This window comes from Mobula birostris, chromosome 18, assembly GCF_030028105.1.
Source record: "Mobula birostris isolate sMobBir1 chromosome 18, sMobBir1.hap1, whole genome shotgun sequence".
NCBI lineage: Eukaryota > Metazoa > Chordata > Chondrichthyes > Myliobatiformes > Myliobatidae > Mobula > Mobula birostris.
Window position 1 is genome coordinate 66,529,609 of NC_092387.1, and position 22,706 is coordinate 66,552,314.

The 22,706-nt window shown below is 43.7% G+C and overlaps 1 protein-coding gene across 2 annotated transcripts in view; it reads left to right on the top strand.

The window, feature by feature from the left end:
• camk2g2 (calcium/calmodulin-dependent protein kinase (CaM kinase) II gamma 2) overlaps positions 1–22,706 on the top strand; it is a 495,645-nt gene that overhangs the window by 426,114 nt on the left and 46,825 nt on the right. For both annotated transcript variants that reach the window (XM_072282861.1, XM_072282859.1), the window contains 3 exons: positions 7,891–7,959; positions 11,225–11,269; positions 14,806–14,854. In XM_072282861.1, coding sequence (XP_072138962.1) covers positions 7,891–7,959; positions 11,225–11,269; positions 14,806–14,854 — 163 coding nt within the window. The remainder of the gene's footprint in view (positions 1–7,890; positions 7,960–11,224; positions 11,270–14,805; positions 14,855–22,706) is intronic.

Consider the following 22,706-nt stretch of genomic DNA (forward strand, 5'->3'; position numbering starts at 1 on the left):
ATTAGAAACTCTAAATTTCTCTATCTACCAAGAAATTGATAGTGGACTTCAGGAAGGGGAAGCTGGGAGAACGCACATCAGTCTTCATTGAGAGGTGAGCAGCTTCAAGTTCCTGGACGTTAACATCTCTGAAGATCTTTCCTGGGTCCAACATATTGGTGCAATTATGAAGTTTGGAGTTTGAGGAGATCTGGTACATCACCAAAGACTAGCAAATTTCTGCAAATGTGCTGTGGAGAGCATTCTAACTGGCTGTGTCACTGATCGGAAAAGGCTACAAGGGGTTGTTAGCTCAGCCAATCACATCGCGAGCACTCGCCTCCCCAGCATCGAGGACATCTTCGAAAGGCGATGCCTCAAAAAGGCAGCATCCATCATGAAGGAACCCATCACCCAGGACATGCCCTCTTTTCATTACTACCATCAAGAAGCTACAGGAGCCTGAAGACATACTGAACATTTTAGGAACCTCTTCTTTTTCTCTGCCATCAGATTTCTGAACGAACATTGAACCCATGAACGCCACCTCACTGTTCAGCTCTCTGTTCGCACTGTTTATTTCATTTTTATATATGTTACTTGTTTGCTCTTGAGCAGACTGTTGAAGGAAGACATTAGCCTCTGTGCATTGTGTAGAAACCAGCTCACAATGCTGGTTTCAAGATTTAATGGTGGTTTCTTTTGGAATAAAGCTATAAATTAAAACTTAATTTTTACTAGTCTGCTATCAGAGGAGGAGCCAAGAACCCAAATATTAACACTTGCTGGAGGGCTTTAGATCAAATTAACTCTTGTTACCAGAAGCAGCAGAGTTGAGAATTATAAATGTGTAGTGCAGGCTAACATAGCGCAAATTAATAGATTATAGAGACGATAAATGGCAGAAAATAAAGAGGGTGCCGAGGAGATTTACCACGTTGCTGTCTGGATTAGAGACCATATTTTATGTGGATAGGTTGACCATTGCCTTTGTCAGAGCTGGGGAGCAGCCAATACCTGCCAAAAGAACATCTGCAGGCATTCTGACCTCTGCAAGGGACTGGCAGCTGTTGGTGGACCTCGAAGGGCAGCTGAAGTTCCCCAACCATATCGCAGCCACCACCCTGCGACCAGACATTGTCCTAGTGTCTGAGTCTACTGAGCAAATGGTGCTGCTGGAGCTGACAGTCCCATGGGAAGATCGCTTGGAGGAGGCCTTTGAAAGGAAGCTCTCCAAGTACGCAGGACTGGTGAGCAACTGCCAGCAGGCTGGATGGAGAGCAAGGTGTCTCCCAGTGGAGGTTGGATTCATAGCCCGTTCTTTAGTTAGGGCCTTCAGCATTTTGGGCATCAAGGGAGAGAGGAAGAGTCGAGCCATCCGCCATACCACCGATGCGGCAGAGAGGGCCTCAAGATGGCTGTGGCTCAAAAGAAGGGAGCCATGGAGTCATAAGTAGCTAGCCATCTGGACACAAGCTGGGGTCTGATCAGCCCCGGCTGGGTCACCTGGAGGAGGTTGTATGATGTTGAAAGACCTGAAACACCCGATGATTCCAGGAACATCACTGAAGATGTGTCCAGAAGCATCAATAGATGTATGTACACAGCGAGTTAAGACTTTTCACTTTGGAGCAAAGGATAGTTGACGTAATAGAGGCATAGATTGAGTGGACAGTCAAACACACTTCTCCAGGCTGGAAATGGCTAATAAGAGGGGGCATAATTTTAAGATGTTTTGTGGAAAGTATAGGTGAGGAGGTTAGAGATAGGTTTTTTTTTTGCACAGAGGGTGGTGAGTACATGGAATGCCCTACTAAGGGTGGTGGTAGAGGCAGATACATTAGGGACAATTAAGAAATGTTTAGATAGGCACATGAATGATAGAAAAATGGAGGGTTGTATGGGAGGGAAGGGTTCGATTAGAATTGGTTAAAAGGTCAGCACAACATTGTGGGCTGAAGGGCCTGTACTGTACTGTACTGTACTATTCTATGTATAAACTGCTTCTGGATTTAAGTAGTAACTGCAGATGCTGGAAATCTAGAGCAACACACACAAAATGCTCGAAGAACCCTGTCGAAGAGTAAAATAAAATATCAACTGTTTGCTTCCCTCCCGAGTGCTGCCTGTCTTGCTGAGTTCCTCCAGCATTTTGTGTATGTTCTTCTGGGTTTAAGTTTGCTGATTAGTGTATTGAAAGTCTAAAATAATCTTTCAGTCGTAATCAGGAGTGGGATTATTGAATCATACAGAGGATCTCAAGCCATATGCTCTGCTCTGTCGCATTGATAACCATGCCAAGTCTCTCATTTTAATTGTTGTAGACTCTCTCCATGCCTCCCAAGTCCCTATTTTATACATAAGAAACACCTTGGCTTCAAGTGCTTCTGTTATACCAATGATATGTTAACCATTACTGTGACTACGTCTTTGGCAGATTCATTGTTAACTGTCCCACCACAAGTTTTCTGATGCCCAGTCACTATAATCCACGTACAATTGGAGTGAAGTGTTCTATCTGCCCACTCCCAAATTTAATTCCAATTTCTCCATCAATACTCCCCCCTAATCCTCTGGTGAATAAACCCTTGACTTGTAACAACTGTGGCAGTTTGGGAAGACAGATGACCTGGCATTGAATAGGGATGAGCCATATTCTTTTGCAGTACTGCTCATATCTGCCCGTGCATGAGAAACATACAGTGGACGAGAAGGTGGCTTTGATATTCCCATGTTGTAATTGCAATCCATCTGACCCTCCTCAAACCCTTTGTGCTTCTCCTATCTAACCAGTGGAAATGTTTTGTTCTTTCCCTCCTCTTGCATTGAACTGTTCAGAAAAGGAAGTCCAGTTCCAGTGTTCCTTTAATGGTGAGGATCTTTTCCGACTTCGACATTTTCACCTCATCCTCCACGCATTGTGCTCGCTGAGTATACGCTCCATTCCGCCGTGTGCTCCAACCATCCATTGGTGTTGCTGGGGCAAATTGAAGAGTGCCTGTTCTTCATTGTCCATCACCATCCCTCATCCAGCCTCATGTTGTCTTGTGTGCGCTTACCCGCTGTAGCTGTCTTCCAATGTTGTATAAGCACCAGTCTTGAGATCACGCTGATGCTTCTACCTTACTTAAAATGAAGTCCTATTCCTTCAGGCCTGATGAGAGCACACAAGAGTCCTGCATGTTTTGATTCTTTGAAGACCATGGCAATATTTTTTTGCATTGTTATCAATCTGTAGGCTTGTCTACTTAGCAAACAGCATAATTTCACAGGACCAAGAACACAATGCCTGCCATTCCTTGACAAGTGGTAAGAAAATAAGTGTAGTTTATTAAGATGCATTACCTCTGGAGAGGATTATGACAGTTGGTGATAGAATGTGTACATTTAAGTAATGGAATGAATTTCACCTCTGTTGGTCAGGGGCGACCATGGATGATGCGTCCTAGCTAACTACGTATATGCAGACAGTAAGCAAACCAGGGCAGTACAATATGGAGAGCAAGCTGCTGCGAATGAAGCAGGCCGCCTCTCTCCACACAGTCAATGTCCTCTAGTATTTGGCATTTCTACTGTGGGAATAAGACTAACTTTCTACCCTACATATGCAGCTCATAATTTTATCAACTTCTATCCAGCTTCCCCTCAGTTTTCCACACTCCAGAGAAAACTCAAGTGTTGTCCAACCTCCCCTTATAGTTAACACTGTCTTACCCAGGCACCATCCTGATGAACTTCCTCTGTGCCCTGGCCAAAGCTTCCACGTCCCCCTGCAACGGGGCAACCAGAATTGCACACAGTTTCATTGTTGTTGTTGCAACAGTGCTCTCAGGTAGAAACAATAATGTGTAAGTCGTCCAGTGGTCGGGGTCAACCATGGATGTTGCATCCCAGCTGCCTACAGTAGTCGATACGTGAGCCAGGGCAGTACGGTATGGAAAGCAAGCTGGTGCCCATGCAGCAGGCTCCTCAGCCTCCCCCTCTCCACGCAGCTGTTGAATCCAGGCAACAGCAGAGACCGATACAGTCTGGCACCAGCAGCGTTGCAGTAGTTGCCAATCAGCATTGAACTCAACATAGGGATTCCAGCTCCGCATTTCTCCTCGGGGTTTACTCCCAAAGCCTTCCCCATGAGTGCGTATAGCTGTAAGGCAGAGGAGGTTTGAGATCAGAGTTTTCCTTCTCCTGAATGAGCTGCTATTCTCCCTCACATTCCGTGAGTTTCCCTAGGTGATCGACTTACTTCCAACACTGAAAACGTAGATTAATTGGGCCCTGTCATTTGCTCCTAGTGTGTAGGTGAGTGGTTAAATCTTGTGGGGGGTGGGTGCATAATAAACTGGGATTATTGTAAATGAATAGTTGGCGATCTACGCGGACATGGTGGTGAGAGGGGGTGTTTCTGCACTATCCTCTTTCAGGTAGGGAACCAATTGAAGATTTTAGAACTGAGGTTGAAATATTCTGTTTGGCTTACATGAATTGACTTAAAGATTTGGTGTAATATGTTGGAGGAGGAGCCCAAAGGGTCTTTTCTCCACATACCCCTGAGTATGCCAGGTCACAGATGCCAATAGTGGTCACGTAAACTGTAAGATGCATGTGGGGCTCCCACCCCTGGGCAGCCCAGTCTACAGCAGGTATATCCACCTTCAGTTTCAGATTCAGTTATTTATCACATGTACATCAAAACATGGTGAAATGTGTTGATCTCATTGAAACCCAGTGAATACTGGAAGGCCTAGATGAAGTGGACATGGAGAGGATGTTTCCAGTAGTGCAGGAGTCTAGAATCAGAGGGCACAACCTCAGAATAAAAGGATGTCCTTTTGGAATAAAGGTAAGGAGGAATTTCTTTAGCCAGACGCTGGTGAATCTGTGGAATTCATTGCCACAGATGGCTGTGAAGGCCAAGTCACTGGGTATATTTAAAGTGGAGGTTGATAGGTTCTTAATTTGTAAGGGCGTCAAGGGTTACAGGGAGAAGGCAGGAGAATGGGGCTGAGAGGGAAAATAAATCAGCCATGGTACAATGGTGGAGAAAACTTGGTGGATTGAATGGCCTAATTCTGCTCCTAAATTTCAAGGTCTTAACAGTCTATGGTTTGTGTTAATAACCAGCACACTCAAGGATGTTCTCGGGGCAGTCTGCAAATTCCAGCACCAACGTAGATGTCCACAGCGTTCAGCAGAACAACAGAACAACAGCAAAACAAGTCTGTTCCTCCCTCCCACCCACCCACTCAAACACCCAGAGAGGTGCCCAACCCCAGGACACAATCATCAGGCCACTGACTTCCCAAGTGGACTCACAGACTTGCAAGACCCAGAACTTGGGCATTTGAGCCTTTGGGCCTCAACTTCAGGACTTCTGATTGACTTTCAGGCTTCGATCTGCAGTATCATTCTCTTTGCATTCCAGAAGATTCCATGGCAAGTTTTAGGACATTTCCTGCGGGGTCCTTAATCTAGGTGGGCACTTGTCAGATTAGTGGAAGAATCAAGCCTGTGCAAACCCAGCGATGTCAGACAAAGTATTGACTATTTTAGTGCATTTAGGTATCAAATCACCAGTTAGACCATTCAACCTTTACACTGATGTTCACTAGACACCAGCATACTGTAGGTGTGATCTGATAAAACGCACAGACCTCTACAATTATGGATGTCATTCGAATAGGACCAAACACATCGCTGTCAACCTATTGCAGGCATTTTAATCACTATACTAGACTTACTCTGCAAAGGTTTACACGGAGCAAGATTTAGATTCACATCATTTTATCACATTGAAACATACAGTGAAATGCGTCATTTACGTTAAAACTCAGCGTAACCTAGGGATGTGCTGAGAACTGCCCGCAAGTGTCGCCACACATCCTGGCACCAACCCTAGAATGCCCGCAATGCTCGGCAGAACAACACAGAACACATCAAACAACAAAACAACAACAGCAAAACGGGCCCCGTTCCTCCCTCCAAATATTCCACTAGAATTGCTTCAAGATTCAGATTTATTGGTCACGTGTACAGGCTAGCAGAGGGAAGGAGCACGTTACACCTCCTTTGGTAGAGACGTGTCTCCACCCCACAATACAGCGAAGTAAACCCTTCTATCCTTCAATAATGTTCAGCTGTTGTAACTGGGAACATTACGCTATGGTGCACATTCCTCAGGAAGGAACTTCTGCGTAACTGGCATACACAAATAGACAGGCACACGTTTCGAACACTGTGGAAGCTGTTTACTGGAAGAGACTAAATTCAGATTCAGGTTAATTTACTTATCACATGTACATTGAGACATACAGTAAAAAAAAGTCATCTGAGTTAACAACCAACACAGACCGAGGGTGTGGTGGGGGCAGCCCGCAAGTGTTACCACACATTCCGCTGCCAACATAGCATGCCCATCATGTTCAGCAGAACACAGGACCCAACAAGCAATGAAACAACAGCAAAACAAGGACCCCCACCCCACCCACCCACCCACGTGTTCTGTAGCCATGTGACAATCCCTGGCACAACCTGAAGGTGATGTTGGTTGAGGATTAAATGTCAGCCATCATAAAGAAGAGAACTGCTGATTGTGATCTTTATGGTTTATCTCATACACCAGTTGGGGTCTCAGTTATCTCAGTTTAAAAATAAATAAATGGTATTAAAAAAAATAGTGACACATTTTTGTTAGTATCTGTCATCTTTTTAACATGAGAGATTAATTCGTGCATAAAGATTGAGTCCGTGAGGGAGTATATTGGAGCAGGAGTAAGCAGGCCTCTCGCCTCAAGCCTGCCCCTCATTCAGTGCGATCATGGCTGATCTTCCCAATCCCTCAGCTCTTCTTCTGTACCAGTCCTGATCTTTCTCCTCGCTAAATACCTCCAGTAATCAAGCCACCACAATCCTCTTGGCCAGTGATTTCTAGAGATTCACAATTCTCTGTGAGATGAAGTTCCCACGCAATTCATTTGTAATCGCATATCTCCTTGGAAACTCTCCCCCTGGTAGAAACTTCTCAGCACCTGCCCTGTTATGTCTGCTTGGCACCTTATGTTTTAACATGATTGCTTCTCATTCTTTAGAACTCCAAAGAATATCATTCTAACTTCTTCAGCCGTCATAGTTGGACAAACCTCTTATCCCAGGAATAAAAAACACAAGAGATTCTGCAGGTGCTGGAGATCCAGAGCAACACATATAAAATACTGGAGCAACTCAGCATGTCGGGCAGCATCCATGGAGAGGAATGAACAGTCGAAGTTTCAAACTGAGACCCTTCATCAAGACTCTTTCTGATGAAAGATGACTGTTTATTCCCCTTCATTGATGCTACCTGACTTGCTGAGATCCCAAGAATTAGCCTCGTGGGTCTCCTCTGCTATTATATTCTTTCTTTAATAACAGGACCAAAGCCTTGCTGGTATCTGATACAATTGAAGCATTACTTCCTCACTTCCAAATATCAGCCTTCTGGCTCTGTTACAATGTAAACAGCATTTTTAAAAAAGTGGTGGTTTAAAGTTTTATTTTTGTGTATCAGATGTAAAGATACTGGGATTAAATCAAAGTGTTGGCAGGTCTGTGGTCCCAATGCTGAGAAAGTTTGGAGTGACTCCAACTCACTTGTTATTCAGGCACAAACTTTTTTTTAAGTAGATTTCATCAGTAATCAGTTGCTGAGCTCACCTTGGAATGCTGCCGTGTGCCCCTCCAGATTACGGTGTTTTATTTGCTTGGTAACCGTTGACAAAATGGCTGGCCTTCTAAAAGAAAACTTCGTTCTTTACCTTCCCTCTGTCAGACGCTTGAAGATAGCTAAGTGCAGCTCCTTCGGGGTCTGAAGATGTCTGACAGTAACAGGTCTGTTTCTGGGTTGTGCTAACCTGTTTCTTTCTGTCTTCTCAACAGGCACAGACTAACAACAGCAAAAACAACGTAGTCAGCACCCCAAAGGAACCCGCCCCTTCAGCCACAATGGTAACTCTCAGCTTCCTTCATCTCACTTTGCCGTGGATGTGTTTCTCTGTGCAGTGCTGGTTTATTTGTTCCTGAGAATTCAAAGAGCTGTTATTATTCTGTTTTGTGTAATGAATTGGTACTGGCTTCTAACTTCCCTGCCAGAGAGGATATAATAGCCTGTCAGTTCAGGTGAGTGAAATTATCCGTGCTGGTTTGCAACCATCAGACTCCTGAACCAGTGTGGATAACTTCATTCACCTCAACTCTGAACTGATTCCACAACCTACAGACTCACTTTCAAGGACTCTACAACTCACGTTCTCAGTATTATCTATCTACAGTATCCATCTATCCCCACCTTTTTATTCTGCCACCTTCTCCCTTCATTTCCCGTTCTGATGAAAGGTCCTGACCAGATATGTTGACTGTTTGTTCATTTCCATAGATGCTGCCTGACCTGCTGAGTTCCTCCAGCATTTTGTGTGTGTTGCTCTGGATTTCCAGAATCTACTGAAGTTCCCGTGTCTACCTATTATTTATTTGTCTTCTTTTGCAAATTCATTGTTTGTCAGTATTTGTTTGTGAGGTTTTTTTATTGATTTTATTGTATTTCTTTGTTTTACCGTGAATGCCTTCAAGAAAATTAATCTCAGGGTAGTATATGGTGTAGATTATACATGGATAATTAATTTATTTTGATCTTTGAACAAATTCAGATCAAATCGAATTCGGTCCTGAACTGGAATGCAGACACGTAGCAGACTCAAGGGTTCCTGAGGTTACAAATGTCAAGCATCTCAGCTCCTTCTGCAAGAAGTGGAATTTCCCAGTGGCTAGCCATTTCAATCCCAATCCCATTTCCCATTCCAACATGTTGGTTCCATGGATTCATCTTCTGCCACAAAGAGGCCGCTCTCAGGTTGAAAGAGCAACACCTCATTTTGTGTCTACATAGCTTCTGACCTGATGGCATGAACACCAATTTCTCCAACTTCACATATATCCTTCTTCCCTTTCTGCCATGATCCACTCTCCTCTCCTATCAGATTCCTTCTTCTCCAGCCCTTTGCCTTTTCCACTTATCAGCTCCCAACTTCCGGCAGGGTGGCACAACACTTTACAGTACATGTGACCCAGGTTCAATACCCACTGCTGTCTGTTAGGAGATTATACTTTCTTCCCGTGACTGCATAGGCTTTCCTCGGGTGCTCCCGTTTCCCTTCATGGTCCAAAGTCGTACTGGTTGGTAGGTTAATTGGTCACTGTAAGTTGTTTTGTGATTAGGGTTAAATTGGGGGTTTCAGAGCTGAATGGCTCGTAGGACTGAATAGGCCTGTTCCATGCCGTATCTCAATAAATAAATAAATACTTCATTCCTCCCCCCACCCCCACCTACCTGGCTTCACCTATCATCTTTTAGCTTGTCCTCCTTCCCCTCCCCCACCTTCTTATTCTGGTATCTTCCCACTTCCTTTCCAGTCCTGAAGAAGTGTCTTGACCCAAAATGTTGACTGTTTATTCATTTCCATAGATGCTGCCTGGCCTGCTGAGTTTCTCCAGCATTTTGTGTGTGTTGCTCTGGATTTCCAGAATCTGCATAATCTCTTGTGTTATGACTTGTGGAATTCCAACTTTACACAAAAATTCTTCCACATCAAAAATAAGTCTGGCTCCTGTTCATCCTCTTGAAGAGATCCACTGTAACCCTCTTTTGATGATTTTTCTGATTATAATCTCAACTCTACCCAATATGATCATATGAACTAGACCATAAGGAACTGTAGAGACAGTGATCAGGGTCAGAATCTGAATCAGGTATATTATCACTGACATATTATCATGAAATTTATCATTATGTGATGTATGTCAATCTGATTACTGACAGCAGGAACAGAGCTGGAGTTTGATGCAAACAAGTCTGAGGTGTTGCACTTTGGGAGGACAAACCAGAATAGGACTTACACAGTGAATAGTAGGGCACTGAGGTATATGGTAGGACAGAGGGACTTGGCAATCCAGATATTTAAGTTCTTGAAAGTGGCATCACAGTTAGATAGGGTTGTAAAGAGAGCTTTTGACACACTGGTGTTTGTAAATCACTGTATTGAGTACGGGAGTTGGGATGTTATGTTGAAGTTGTATAAGACGTTGGTGAGGCTTAATTTGGAGTGCTCTGTGCATTTTTGGTCAACTACCTACCAGAAAGATGTCAATAAGATTGAAAGGGTGCAGATGAAATTTACAAGAATATTGCTGGAACTTGTGGACCTGAATTATAGGGAAAGGTTGAACTGGTTAGGACTTCATTTTCTGGAGTGTAGAAGATTTAGAGGAGGTTTTATTGGAGTATACAAAATTATGAGGGGTGTAGACAGGGTAAATGCAAGAAGGCTTTTTCCACTGAGGTTGGATGAGACTGCAACTAGAGGTCATGGGTTACAGTTGAAAGGTGAAATATTTAAAGGGAACCCGAGGGGGAACTTCTTCACTCAGGAGATGGTGGGAGTGTGGAATGAACTGCCAGTGAAAGTGGTGGGTGCAGGTTTAATTTCACCATTTCAGAGAAGTTTGGATAAGTACATGGATGGTAGGGGAATGGAGGACTGTTGACCAGCTGTGGGTCGATGAGACTAGGCAGAGTAACAGTCCAGCATGGACTAGATGGGCCAAAGAGCCTGTTTCTGTGCTGTATTGCTCTATGGCTGTAAGTGGTCTTGGAACTGCGCAAAATGTGAATCTGTCAATGCAACCCAGAACACAGCAGATTTGCAGTGAATTCTACAGGCCAGTGATTTTAAAGTGAGGCGCGTGTAACCCCTTCAGAACCAGCCCACCTCTTCACTTTGTTTTTAAATCTCCATTACCACAGCAACAGGAAGGGATCAAGACCACAGAAGTGGTAGCCATTAGCAAAACGCTTTCAGAGTTCAGGGCATCAAAGTTCAGAGTACACTGCCGGCATTCTCTGCAAGAAAGCTTGTACGTCCTTCCTGCGTGCTCGTGGGTTTCTTCCAGGAGCTCCAGCTTCCTCCCACATGCCAAAGATTTGTAGATTAAAAAGTCATTGTAAATTGTCCTGTGATTACGCTAGGGTTAAATCGGGGTTGCTGAGTGGCGAGGCTCAATGTACCAGAAGGCCCCGTTCCACACTGTATCTCTAAATTTGAAAAAGTGTTTAACTGCAAAAATAATATGTATATTTTGTTAAGAAAATGCAAATACCACAGATGTGTTGGGCCAGTGTTTCAACCCACTAACCTATCTTCATCTCTTGTTTATTTAGGAACCACAGACGACAGTTGTCCATAATCCTCCAGATGGCATTAAGGTATAAGTTTGATGTCTAATTGTTATAATCTGTTCCTGCTTCCAAACTTTTTTTGTGATTGATTTGAGTGGTGTTGGATCCTGATGTTTTGGTGATCCAGGGTTCTTTGGATGTCAAGAATGAGATATAAAATCGTTGCTTACAATTGTTTATGAAGCTTTGCAAGAGCAAAAAGGGGAAAGGAAGATAGCGGAGAGTAAAAGAAAAGGTTAGTAGTACGGGGAGAGAGAGGGCCTCCATTGGTTGGGGTTGACCATGGATATTGCATCCTAGTTGTCACGTGCTAGCCAGGACAATACGATATGGAGAGTAAGCTGTTGCCCATGCAACAGGCTCCCCCACTCTACGCAGTTGATGAATCCAAAGGAACGGCAGAGTCCGAATCAGTTTGGCACCAGCAGTGTCACAAGAGTTGCCAGTCAGTGTTGAAATCAGCATAGGACTGCCTTAGGGACTTCAGCATCAGATTTCTCCTCGGGGTTTGACTCCCAAAGCATTCCCCATGAGTGGGTATAGCTGCAAGGCAGCCGAGGTTTGAGATCAGAGTTTCAAAGGGGAAGAATGAAGACAAAAGACAAAGTTCTTATACCAGACTGCTGATAAAATTCATTCCATTCAGATTCCATTGCAAGAACAAGCACTCAACAATTCCTCATCTCACGCTGGGTCAGCCGCAGACAGACGCAATCCAGCTTGTCTTCCAGGGAGTGTTTGCTGGAGAGCAACGCCAATGGGAGATCTGGCCTGCAGGGGCTAGATTCTACCCAGCATGGCTTTTAGTCCGCTTTCCGCGCTTTGGCTTTCCCACTAGAGGCATGGCAAGTGTCAGGAAATCCCAAATCTGTATTAGATGAGGTTTCTTGACCCAAAACATCAAAGTTCATTTCCCTCCATTGATGCTGCCTGACCTGTTGAATTCCTCCAGCTTTTGTACGTTGTTTCTATTCCCGAGAGCGTAGACCAAAAAGTGACCTCACTGAAATATGTAAAATTGTTCACGCTTTATTGCCGGAAGTACGTGTGTGCACAGATGCAGTACTTGTAACAGTGTCACAAACACCTAGCATCAGATACACAACAATCACGAGAAAAACATAAATGAGAAATAAATTATACAAGAAAGACCACGATTGTTCTAGGTTCTGAATGTTTATTGAGATTTGATTCTAGAATATTTCTGTACAAATTGTACATTCAGTCCCAAAATAGAAACAATTGTGCTTTGTGACAAGTTGTCTTGAGTTATCTCAGGAATGTTGAGGTGTTGTATAATGAGCAGGCTGTACCTCAACAAACTTTTCCAGATGCATGTTTCACTGGACTGGGACAATTATACCTAGATCCTGATCAACAGTTGAGAGCCAGAAGCCAATTTAACCAGCAAATACTACTGTACCTCTAGTGATAAAGTCGATAAGTAAATCACACAGTCTTTATTTAGGAGTTAGTTATTGCTATGCAATCGCAAAAACAAGTTGTTGCTTCAGAGGCAGTTGACCTCCATAGCTCTATCTGTAACCATAGCAACAGTTGTACATCAATAACATCGTAAGATTAGCCAGAATGGTACATTGGTCAGTGACCAAAAATAATCTTACAGATCTAGATTTTAATAAGAATCTTCTCTATTCACTCCAGTATGCTGAAAACTAGACGCACCTTTATGACAAGATTAATCTGAATTTATTTACTTAGAGATGGTAACAAGCCCCTCCGGCCCAACGAGCCCATGTTGCCAAATTACACACATGTGACTTATTAACCTGTGCATCTTTGGAATGTGGGAAGAAACCAGAGCATCTGGAGGAAACCCCCCTCAGTCATGGGTAGAACATATAAACTCCTTACAGACTGAGGCAGGAATTGAACCCAGGCACTGTAAAGTGTAATTCTAACTGTTACTCTACTGTGTAGTTTCTATTTGTTGCAGTATGTGGGGACCTGTTTAAAATAGTATAAAATAAGTGAGTCCCCTTCAGTCTCCTGCTCATTGGCAGAAATTGTGGTGTCATTGGACACTGTGACCAGCGAGACACAATGTCACTGACCACATCGCACCAAACCCATATTAATCACCGTGGAGACCCATCATCATTACTGCCATTGGGGAGGAGGTACAGGATCAAGAATATCCATACTCAACCGTTCAGGAATAGAACAACACACACAAAATATTGGGGGGTTCTCATCAGATCAGGCGGCATCTATGGGAATGAATAAATAGTTGATGTTTTGGGCCAAGCCCCTTCATTCACAATTAGTTTCCTACCCTTTGTCTTCAGATTTATGAATGCTCTATGAATCCATTAATCAGAATCACAATCAGGTTTAACACTGACTTATGTAGTGAAATTTGTTATTTTGTGACAGCAGTGCAGGGCAATAAATAAAATATACTATAAATATAAATAAGGATTATATATTTTTAAAAAAAAACAATGTAGTGCAAAAAGAGAGGAAAATAGTGAGGTAGTGTTCATAGGTTCAGTGTCCATTCAGAAATCCGATGGTAGAGGGGAAGAAGCTGTTCCTGAATTGCTGAGGGTGTGCCTTCAGGCTTCTGTACCTCCGTCCTGTTAGCAACAAGTAGAGGGCATGTCCTGGATGATGAGGATTCTTAATGCCTCCTTTTTGAGATATAGCTCCTTAAAGATGTCCTGGATACTATGGATGTTGGTGCTCATGATGGAGTTAACTGAGTTCACAACTTCCTGCAGCTCCTTTTGATCCTGTGCAATGTCCCCCATCCATACTAGCTGATGTTGCATTCCACGGTACATCTGTAGAAATTTGTGAGTGTTTTCAGTGACATACCAAATCTCTTCGAACCCCTAATGAAATATAGCTGCTGTTATGCCTTCTTTGTAACCGCATCAATAATGTTGGGCCCAGTATAGATCTTCAGAGATGTTGACACCCAGGAACTTGAAATTGCTCACTCCTTCCACTTCTGATCCCCCTATGAAGGCTAGTGTGTGTTCCCTCATCTCACCCTTTCTGAAGTCCACAATTAGTTCTTTGGTTATACTGACATCAAGTACAAGGTTATTGCTGCAACACCTCTCAACTAGCTGGTATATCTCTCTCCTGTACACCCACGTCACCGATTCTGCCGACAACGGTTGATTCTGATTCTGAGCAATGTTGAAGGAACTTATCAGGTCTATGCAGGGGAATAAACTGTCAATGTTTTAGGCCAAGACCCTTCATCAGGACCCCACCATCCCGGTGAAGATTCCTGGCCCCAAACATCATCTGTTTATTCCCCTGCAAAGATGCCGGCTGACCTGCTGAACTCCTCCAGCATTTTGTTTGTGTTGCTCAAGATTTCCAGCATCTGCAGAATCTCCTGTGTTTCTAATTCTGAACAGCTCCAGTTAAAGCAGATCCTACACCATAGATCATGGGAGAGTACCCTGCCTGATATTTCCTTAATTTTGAGGCCAATACAACTTTCAATATCCCTCATTCCAATGGTCCACCAGCTGACCAATGTTGGGATCTAACTAATGTTAAAAAATACTTCTCGTTCACAGGGTTCAACAGAGAGCTCCAATACGACCACTGAAGACGAAGAAGGGAAAGGTAGGTAGTTACTTATACCAACCTGGTACTTTAATGATACCATTTGTGCAACAGAATTTTCTAACAAATGAGACCAGACTGAAGCTATTAAATTTTTGTGTTGTTATCTAAGTGACTTTGACCGTGGAATGATTGTTGTGCCAGGACAGGGTGGTTTGAGTATCTCAGAACCTGCTGATCTCCTGTGATTTTCACACACAACAGTCTCTAGAGTTTACAGAGAATGGTGGGAGAAACAAAAACATCCGGTGAGCGGCAGTTCTGAGGGTGAAAGCACTTTGTTAATGAGAGAGATCAGAGGAGAATAGCCAGACTGTTCAAGCTGAAAGGAAGGAGACAGTAACTCAAATAACCATGTGTTACAACAGTGGTGTGCAGAAGAACATTTCTGAATGCACAACATGTTGAGCCTTGAGGTGGATGTGCTGCAGCAACGGAAGACCACTTTAATAAAGTGGCCACTGAGTGTACATAATGGATAAATAAATGTTAAAAATTTGGGTGCATGAGTTTTGAAGAGACACATTTACCTCTCCTCTCCCTCTGACGCATTGAGAATGAAATTCTATTGCAGACTCCACCCCCTGCTGTTTATATGAGGTATCCAGACTCCGAGAAGTTCTTTGATGAAGTCTGTATCCATGCAACCATGTGTCTCTACACCCACATTGTCTGTCCACAGTCTCTCTCCTTGCTGTCTGCTCTTAATTTTGCTTCTAATTATTCCGAGCTTAGTTTGATGGTGCTTGCAGTTCTGGGAGTGAGCTTCAACACAGAACATAACCTTTAGTCTGCGCCTGGTGTGTAGGCTGCAGCTGATTTATCTGGAGTAGCTGTGGCTGCTGTCTCTCGCTCTGAGGAGGGAGGTGTTCATGCTGTGGGACATGCCCCAAAGCTGAGCTGATGTAGTTTGTAACCAAGGTCTGTGTTGTCAAGTGTGTTACAATGAATCACCAGATGCAGGTGATTTATACCCCCATTTGCTGAGTTAACTATGGTAAAGCGGCAGTCACCTTGGATCAAATATTAATGAAACATCACTGTTATCTGTAGAGTCTAAGAGTATGTGACTTTGCCACAGAATCTTGGGCAAAGATTTGGGGTTTTTTTTTTGTTATAAACACAACAGATTCTGCAGATGCTGGAAATGCAGAGTAACACAAACACAAAAAAAAACATGCTGGAGGAACTCAGTAGGTCAGGCAGCATCAATGGAGGGGAATAAACAGTTGACGATTCAGGCGAAGACTCTTCAAGAGGACTGGAAAGGAATGGGGAAGATGCCAGATGAAGAAGGGGGGGAGAGGGGATGAAGGACTAGCTAGAAGGTGATAGATGAAGCCAGGTGGGTGATGAAGGTAAAAGGCTGGAGAGGAGAGTGCACCACGGGAGAAAGGGAAGATGAGGAGTCCTGGGGAGGTGACAGGCAGGTGAGGACAACAGGTCAGAGGCCAGAATGGGGAATAGAAGAAGAGGCAATTTTTTTTTATTAAAATTGTAAGTTGGTAAACTAAATTAAATGGGAATATTGAATTATTATTGTCCTGTGTACTGATGTAGTTTTGTTTTGTACGCCATCCATACAGATCAAATCATTACAACAGTGCATTGGGATGGCACTAGGGAAAACAATAACAGAATGTAGAGTAAATTGTTCCAGTTACAGAGAAAGTGCAGTGCAGGCAGACAGGTACAAGGCTTTGACAAGTAGATTGTGAGGTGAAGCATCACTGGATTCTGTAGTGTCTAAGAGTACATGAATTTGCCACAGATTTACTCTAGATTCTTGGACAAACATCTAAGGATTTTTTATTAATTTACGAGTTGGTAAATTAAACTAATTTGGCCAATTTATTACAGATGTAGCGAAAAGATTGGTTTTGCATGCAATCCATAGAGATCAATTCATTACAACGGTGCATTGAGGTAGTACAAGAAGTTCAAAGTAAATTTATTATCAAAGAACGTATATGTCACAATATGACTCAATTTCTTGTGGGCATTCACAGTAGAACAAAGAAATACAGTAGAATAATTAAAAAACTATACACAAAGACCAAAAAAATCTATGTGCATTAGAAGACAAACTGTGCACATACAAAAATTAAACAAGTAACAACAATAATAAATAGTACTGAGAACACGAGATGTAAAGACCGTGAAAGTGAGTCCATAGATTGTGGAATCAGTTGAGTGTTGAGGTGAACAAAGTGAGGCTTATCCACGCTGGCTGAGGAGACTCACGTCGAAGAATACAGGATAAAGTGTTACCGTTGCAGAGAGAGTGCAGTACAGGCAGACAATAAGGTGCAGGGCTGTGGTGAGGTGGACTGTGGATGTGGCTGGCATTTATCACCCATCCTTCACGGCTGATGTGTTGGTGAACTGTTTGATGGTGTTTCTCCTGCAGGGTTGTTCGGGGAAGCACTCCAGTATCTAGACCTGGTGATGCTGAAGGACTTGCTGTGCATTTCCAGTTTTCCAGGATGCTATGCAGTTTGAAGAGGGTCCTGGAGGGGTGGTTTTCAACCATGTGCTGCTCCTCAGTGATAGAGGCATGGGTCTGGGAGAAGCTTGGCAAGTGCATTTTGTAGCTAAGACCCTCCGAAGCCACTGTGCATTAGCTGGTGTGAGGGTTGAATGTTTGTTGTGGATGGGGTACCCGTTTTTTCTGAGTGGCATTCATCCAGGCATGTGGAGGGTCTGCCAGTGGGCTCCTGACTTCTGCCTTGTTGCTGACATAACTTGCCACCAGATGCTCCTCATGGCCTCAAAATTTACTTGGCCGGTCCCGTTACCTTCCGTTTTGTAATGACTACCTAGAATATCAATAAAGTGATACTCGATGACATTAAAGACTTCAGTATTTAGGGGGCAGAAGAGATTCTGCAGATGCTAAAAATCTGGAGCAACACACACGAAATACTGGAGGAAATCAGCCCGTCAGGGGAATAAGCAATCGATGTTTTGGGAGGGGGTACGTGGGTGTATATCTGGTTGGCAATCAGTGGTGAGCGGTGTGCCACAGGGCTCAGTGCTGGGCCCGCAACTGTTCACAATATACATTAGCGATCTGGAAGAGGGGACCGAGTGTAGTGTATATAAGTTTGCTGATGATACTAAATTGAGTGGAAAAGCAAACTGAGCAGAAGATACGGAGAGTCTGCAGAGAGATATAGATAGGTTAAGTGAGTGGGCAAGGGTCTGGCAGATGGAGTACAGTGTGGGTAAATGCAAGGTCATCCACTTTGGAAGGAAGAATGAAAGAGCAGATTATTATTTAAATGGTCAAAAAACTGCAGCATGCTTCTTTGCAGAGGGACTTGGGAGTGATTGTGCATGAATTACAAAAGGTTAGTTTGCAGGTGCAGCAGGCTATCAAGAAGACAAATGGGATGTTGGCCTTCATGGCTAGAGGGATTGAATTTAAGAGCAGGGAGGTTATGCTGCAACTGTACAGGGTACTTGTGAGGCCACAACTGGATTGCTGTGTGCAGTTCTGGTCTCCTTACTTGAGGAAGGATATACCGGATTTGGAGTCAGTGCAGAGGAGGTTCACCAGGTTGATTCCAGAGATGAGAGGTTTAGACTATGAGGACAGATTGAGTTGCCTGGGACTGTATTTGCTGGAATTCAGAAGAATGAGAGGAGCTCTTTTAGAAACATATAAAGTTTTGAAAGGGATAGATAAGATAGAGGCAGAAAAGTTGTTTCCACTGGTAGGTGAGACTAGAACTAGGGGACATAGCCTCAAGATTCAAGGGAGTAGATTTAGGACGGAGATGAGGAGGAACTGCTTTTCCCAGAGGGTGGTGAATCTGTGGAATTCTCTGCCCAATGAAGTAGTGGAGGCTACCTCAGTAAATATATTTAAGACAAGGTTGGATAGATTTTTGCATAGTTGGGGAATTAAAGGTTATGGGGAAAAGGCAGATAGGGGAGATGAGTCCATGGCCAGATCAGCCATGATCTTATTGAATGGCAGAGCAGGCTCACTGGGCCAGATGGCCGACTCCTGCTCCTATTTCTTATGTTCTCTGGCAGCTCACTCCATAGACACACCACTCTGTGTGTGAAGTTAATGAAATATCTGTATTGTCGTTGCATAGTACAATTTGTCATGCACCAATACAGCGAAAATGAGTTTGCATCTCTCGTACTCAATGCTATAAAACAACAAATAAAATAAATAAACAATAAATAAATCAAGTAACCAGCCAATACAAGCGATGTCCAGCAGTACAACAGCACAACTCAGATGCAGGACAGCCATAAAACCAGTATTAAAGTAGCAAATCAACAAATTTATGGATGATGCTTGATCGGTTGGTTCAGAGCAATTATAGCTTTGGGGAAAAAGCTATTTTTCAGTCTGGAAGTGCGGGCATAGAAAATTTTATAATGTCTGCCAGATGGAAAAAGTTGAAACAGATGATTGCATGGGTGTGTATTGTCCTTACAGATGCTTGTAGCTTTCCTTAGGCAGTGTGAGCTGTAAGTGTCCTCCAGGGCTGGGAGCTGTGTCCTAATGATCTTCTGTGCGCTAGAGACGACCCCCTGAAGTGCTTTCCTATCAGCTGCTGTACAACTGAGATACTACGCAGAGATGCAGTATGCTAAGATGCTCTCTATTGTTCTCTTTCACCATCAACCTATCCCCTCTCATTTTTGATTGTCATTCCCTGGGAAAAGACTGTGTACATTCACCCTATCAATACACCTCATAATTTTATACTCTTCTCGAAGGTCACTCATCAGCCTCCAAACAGTGACGTCCTCGTCTGCCCAACCGTTCCCTGTAATCAGGCCCTCGAGTCCTGACAAATCCTCATAGATCTCCACTGCACTGTTTAAGGTACATAGAATGGAGAGACCAACAGGCATAGGTTTATTTAAGTGACATTACAGACTGGAAGGGGAGAGTGGCCTTTGTGAGTTCAGCCTGTGCAGCAGTTTTCTGTTCCAATGAAGCACTTATGAAGCATTGCAAACTCCTCATGGGAATGCAAACAGACAATGGCACTGATTGCCCGTGTACGTCATAGTGACAGTGTAGAGGAGCAGAGAGGCATGGGCACGGGCTGATCTACGTCAGACCCAGGCATCTGAAGACTGAAAGTAATCTTTAGTTTCCACTTCAAAAAAAATTAAATTGCTGATTAAATTAAGGGAATGACTCAAACTAATTTTAAGATGAAAGAAACAAGCTGATTGTTTAAACTTCACTTCAAGCCGGCAACTTTTTTCGCATAGCAGAATTGGCTAATACAAGAGGGGATGCGTTTAAGATGATTGGAGGAAAGTATGGGGCGGGGGGTGTCAGGGGTAGATTTTTTACATGGAGAGTGGTGGGTGTGCGAAACACACTGCTGGGGATGGTGGTAGAGGCAGATACGTTGACATTTGAGAGACTCTTGGATCAGCGTATTCGTGAAAAGGAAGTGGAGAGCTATGGAGGAAGGGAAGGGTTAGATTGATCTAAGAGGAGGTTAAAAGGTGGCACATCATGGGACAGAGGAACTGTGCTGTGCTGTAATGTTCTGTGCTTCCTCTTGCACTGTTCATACAGGGATCTTGGTCATTTGCCTGAAGCTAGGATTAATCAGCAGGTGTTAAAATTGCTCTGAATCTTTATCATGTGGTGCAGTCAACAACAGCCAAACGATAAAAGAAGACTAAGCCAGCAATTAGGAGCAATTTACACACCAGATGGCTTTAGTTGCTTCTCCTGAATGCACTGACCACAGGGATGTTTAAAGGCAGTCAGAAATGCATCCAGAAGCTAGAAACCCTCAGTTATTGAGACTGAGTGACTGACAAGGCATATATCATTACAGATGATGTCACTCTGTTGTTCCTGCTGTTTGAAAGTTAAAATTAAAGTTTGAATTTCTGAGCAGTCTGCCATACAATAATTAAGTAACCCACTGGCCTGCAATAATGGGAGAATTGTTAATTGGTTTAATGTTGTCACATATACCAAGATACTGGGTGGCGGGGTGGAGGTACATCTGTACCGAAGGAGGTGTAAGGCGCTCATTCCCTCCACTACTCTGCAGGTCACCTTGGGCAAGGTGTACCACCTGCTTAGCACCCCCCCCCCTGATCAGGGTGCGTATCACAAGACCTGGTTATGCAATCACGGGTGCAGGCAGACAATCTCTGAAAGGGTATTGATAATGGCTGGGGTCACTCATCTTGTAAAGACACTGCCTGGGAGAAAAATTCTCTAGCAAAATTTGCCAGCAACAATCATGGTCATGGAAAGACCATGATTGCCCACGTCATACAACAGGACACATAAAGGACGAACCGAGATACAGTGAAAAGCTTTTTGTTTGCATGCCACCCTGGCAGATTATTTCATGCATAATTCACCGATCACTGTGTATGTCCAGATCTATGTCACTGTGGTTGGTATTAATTCTAAATTGGCATGGCAAATCACCCTGATGGCAATAAGGGATAGCAACTTGCATATACTGTCAATAATTGTTTAATGTAGCGTTGAGGTGGGTAGTAAAGGGGTCATATTGAACGTAGAGCACTACAGGCTCTTCGGTCCAAAATGTTGTGCTGACTGTTTAACCTGCTCTAACCCTTCCCTGCCACATTGCCCTCCTCCTATCTGCCTATCTTAAAAGTTTTTCAAATGTCCCCAATGTATCTGCCTCTATCATCACCTTTGGCACTGTGTCTCACGCACCCACCTGTGAAAAACCTGCCTCTGACATCCCCCCCCCCCCCATGCTTTCCTCCATTTGAGGACCTGATTATAGGGAAAGGCTGCGTCTGTTAGAACTTCATTCCCTGGAGTGGAGAAGATTGAGAGGAGACGAGAAAGTCTGCAGATGCTGATGGAGGTGAAGAGACCTAAAGAAAGGTTTTGGCCCAAAAAGCCGACTGTTCACTCTTTTCCACAGATGCTGCCTGGTCTGCTGAGTTCCTCCAGCATTTTGTGTGTGAAGATTGAGAGGAGATTTGATTGAGATTTACACAATTATGAGGGGTATAGATAGGTAAATGCAAGTAGGCTCTTTCCACTGAGATTGGGTAAAATTTTATTTATCCATTAATTAATTAATTAATTTAGAGATATGGCGCAGAGCAGGCCCAATGCCCAGCACCCCACCAATTTAACACTAGCCTCCTCACAGGACAATTTACAATGACCAATTAAGCTACTAACGGGTACATCTTTGGACTGAGGAAGGAAACCAGAGCACCCAGAGGAAACTCAAGTGGGTCACAGGGAGAACATACAAACTCCTTTGGATGGCGTCAGAATTGAACTCCTGAACAGACCAGGCTGTAATATCATCACACTAACCGCAATGTGGATCAGTCAGAAAGGACAGAAACAGTTTCCCAGGCCAGATGTGTCAGATACTAAAGGGTGTAGCTTTAAGGTGAGACTGGGAAAGTTTATAGGAGATCTACAAGGCAAGTCGTTTTATGAAGTGTATTAAGTGACTGGAACATATACTCAGGGAAAGTTGGGGAGGCAGGTAGGTGACTGGGGAAAGCCCTACCAGGGTGGTTCTAATTCTATTGCCTGTACACCGCTGCCATTTAGGGCAGCAATGAGGGTCCTCCATCTCTGGCGGTGTTCAAGGCTTCCTTCATTATGTCTGTAGCTCAGTTTCCACTACTGTCAATCATGCAAGTCCCAGGTGGAGACTCAGGAATACCATCACACTCAGATCTTGAAGGATTCTGCATTGCTGTTTCCATGACAATTTTGTTTGACCAGTCAGGGTTATTAGCCTGAGATAAACCCCCGGACCTGAAGGACTGGTGGACCACTCTTAGTTTGGCCTCTACCCTTTGACTTGTCTTGCATGGGTGACCC